General features: G+C 32.0%; 1 protein-coding gene across 1 annotated transcript in view; it reads right to left on the bottom strand.

Annotated features, from left to right (window-relative positions):
* Dh44-R1 (Diuretic hormone 44 receptor 1) overlaps window positions 1-1,852 on the bottom strand; it is a 62,549-nt gene that overhangs the window by 4,424 nt on the left and 56,273 nt on the right. The window contains exon 10 of the mRNA XM_018521037.1: window positions 379-564. Within this exon, the coding sequence (XP_018376539.1) occupies window positions 379-564 (186 nt within the window). The remainder of the gene's footprint in view (window positions 1-378; window positions 565-1,852) is intronic.

Raw genomic sequence — 1,852 nt, 5'->3', positions numbered from 1 at the left:
GGTTAGGACAACGAAAAACTTTTTGTTGGTCATATATCAACAAAACTTTTTTCTCAGTGTAAAGCTGTGTATAAAGTATAAACCATTCTATTATTCTACCTCCCTGCTTCGTTCATCTTCATTTTCGTCCTATCGCAACATAGTTTTTGGAAAATAAGCGAATTTATTTCTCAAACATTATCCTGGTATAATAATAAAATTATGATTGATTTATTTTACAATAATGAGCTTATACATTACTGTATCGTAGGAAAGTTGCAGGTACGATAAAATTGTACCAGAGTTCTTGAAAATGTTTGAATGTAATTGATAAATTTGTTTATCGCTTAAATTTGATCGCTTACGTTTTTTTCTTCATATTCTTTAAATAACTTTTACCTGCGAAGAAAGCAGAATCGCACGTGCATAAGAGAATGCATTGGCGGCTTGGCCTTCAGTAGGTCCAGCTATGACTAACACATACGTCACTCCTAGAAGTGGTATCAACACCAAGAGAGCTTTACTGGCTTTCCGATATTGCTGCGTCTCCACGTTATTAGAAGACCAAAGCTTCGTTATCAGCACCTGCAGGGCATGCGACGTTATATTATGTATCTCAATTTAGGAGAACGACAATATAGTACTGGAATGTTATTCGAATAAATGTCTCTCTTCGTAAATTTATTTCAACGAGGCTCTTTTTTATCATTCACCCGACTAATTAATAAGATTATCCAGAAATTGTTTTATCTTGATATATAAGTTTTACGACCGTATATGAGATATGACTAAAAGTTCAATGTGCGGGAGAAGTATTATATTATAGGATACGTATTAATTGGACGACCATTTTATCGGCATTTCTCTTTAAAATCAAATCACAGATTGCGTTAAATTAAAACATTATTCGTCGCGTATACGCAATTTTATTCGTTTACTGTCAACAAATATTTGTTGTAGTCAGAGTTGGGACTGGGGAGAGCGTGGCCAACGAGTCACTTAATTGCCTCAGGTAAAAAATTTGAATGGACACAAAAATAGCAATATAAATTTCTCTATGTATACATATATTTTAAGTAATTTACTGTACTAACGGTGACTATAATCAGAGCGGCCGTCGACCGCGCTTGCTGTGTATTAATTAAATAAAAACGAAATAAGGATATAAATTTTGATGAAATAATCTAGGCGCGCAGCAAGTTAACGTTATTTATGTTAAAGTATCATCAAAGATGTCATTTTGATCTTACAACGAGGGCAAATAACGTCGCACCTTGTTACTTGGTGTTTATTGCGATATTGGAAAAAACCAAATATGATGGGTGTATTCTCCAAGTATAAATAACTTCCCCAAGTATGCCTTAGAAGTTGTCACTTTATCATAGAGCAAATCAACGAAACATCTTTTCTCATGACATGAATCTAACAAACACTGATGAATATTATAACTATAATAATATAATTCGGCAATATATAAAAAAACAGGTAAAGTGCTTCTGTATATTGTCGATAATATAAATATGGAATGTATAAATATATATAGAAGAAAGTCGCCGATACCGACATACCACTTTGTTTTTAGACAATATTTCTTAAACAAAAGGTAAAAATAAAACTTTAAAGACGTAATTACAAACTGAAAATTTTCTTCTATCAGATAGTATAAGCAGGTTTTATAATACTATTTGCAATTATTCAATTAATTTTTTCGTAAGGTAAGCAAAAATGAGCGTCTGAAAAAATGGGTTCCAAAACTGACACAGTAGGCAGTAATGCTACGTATTCCTATTCTTTTTCTTTTACAGGAATTATCTGTATAAAGTACCTATAAGTGAATGTATATAAGATTTTTCAGAATCATTTTACTTCGTTA

Source organism: Trachymyrmex cornetzi, unplaced genomic scaffold (assembly GCF_001594075.2).
Source record: "Trachymyrmex cornetzi isolate Tcor2-1 unplaced genomic scaffold, Tcor1.1 scaffold958, whole genome shotgun sequence".
Taxonomy (NCBI): domain Eukaryota; kingdom Metazoa; phylum Arthropoda; class Insecta; order Hymenoptera; family Formicidae; genus Trachymyrmex; species Trachymyrmex cornetzi.
The sequence above is the reverse complement of the archived record's forward strand: the minus strand, read 5'-3'. Positions and strand labels throughout refer to the sequence as shown.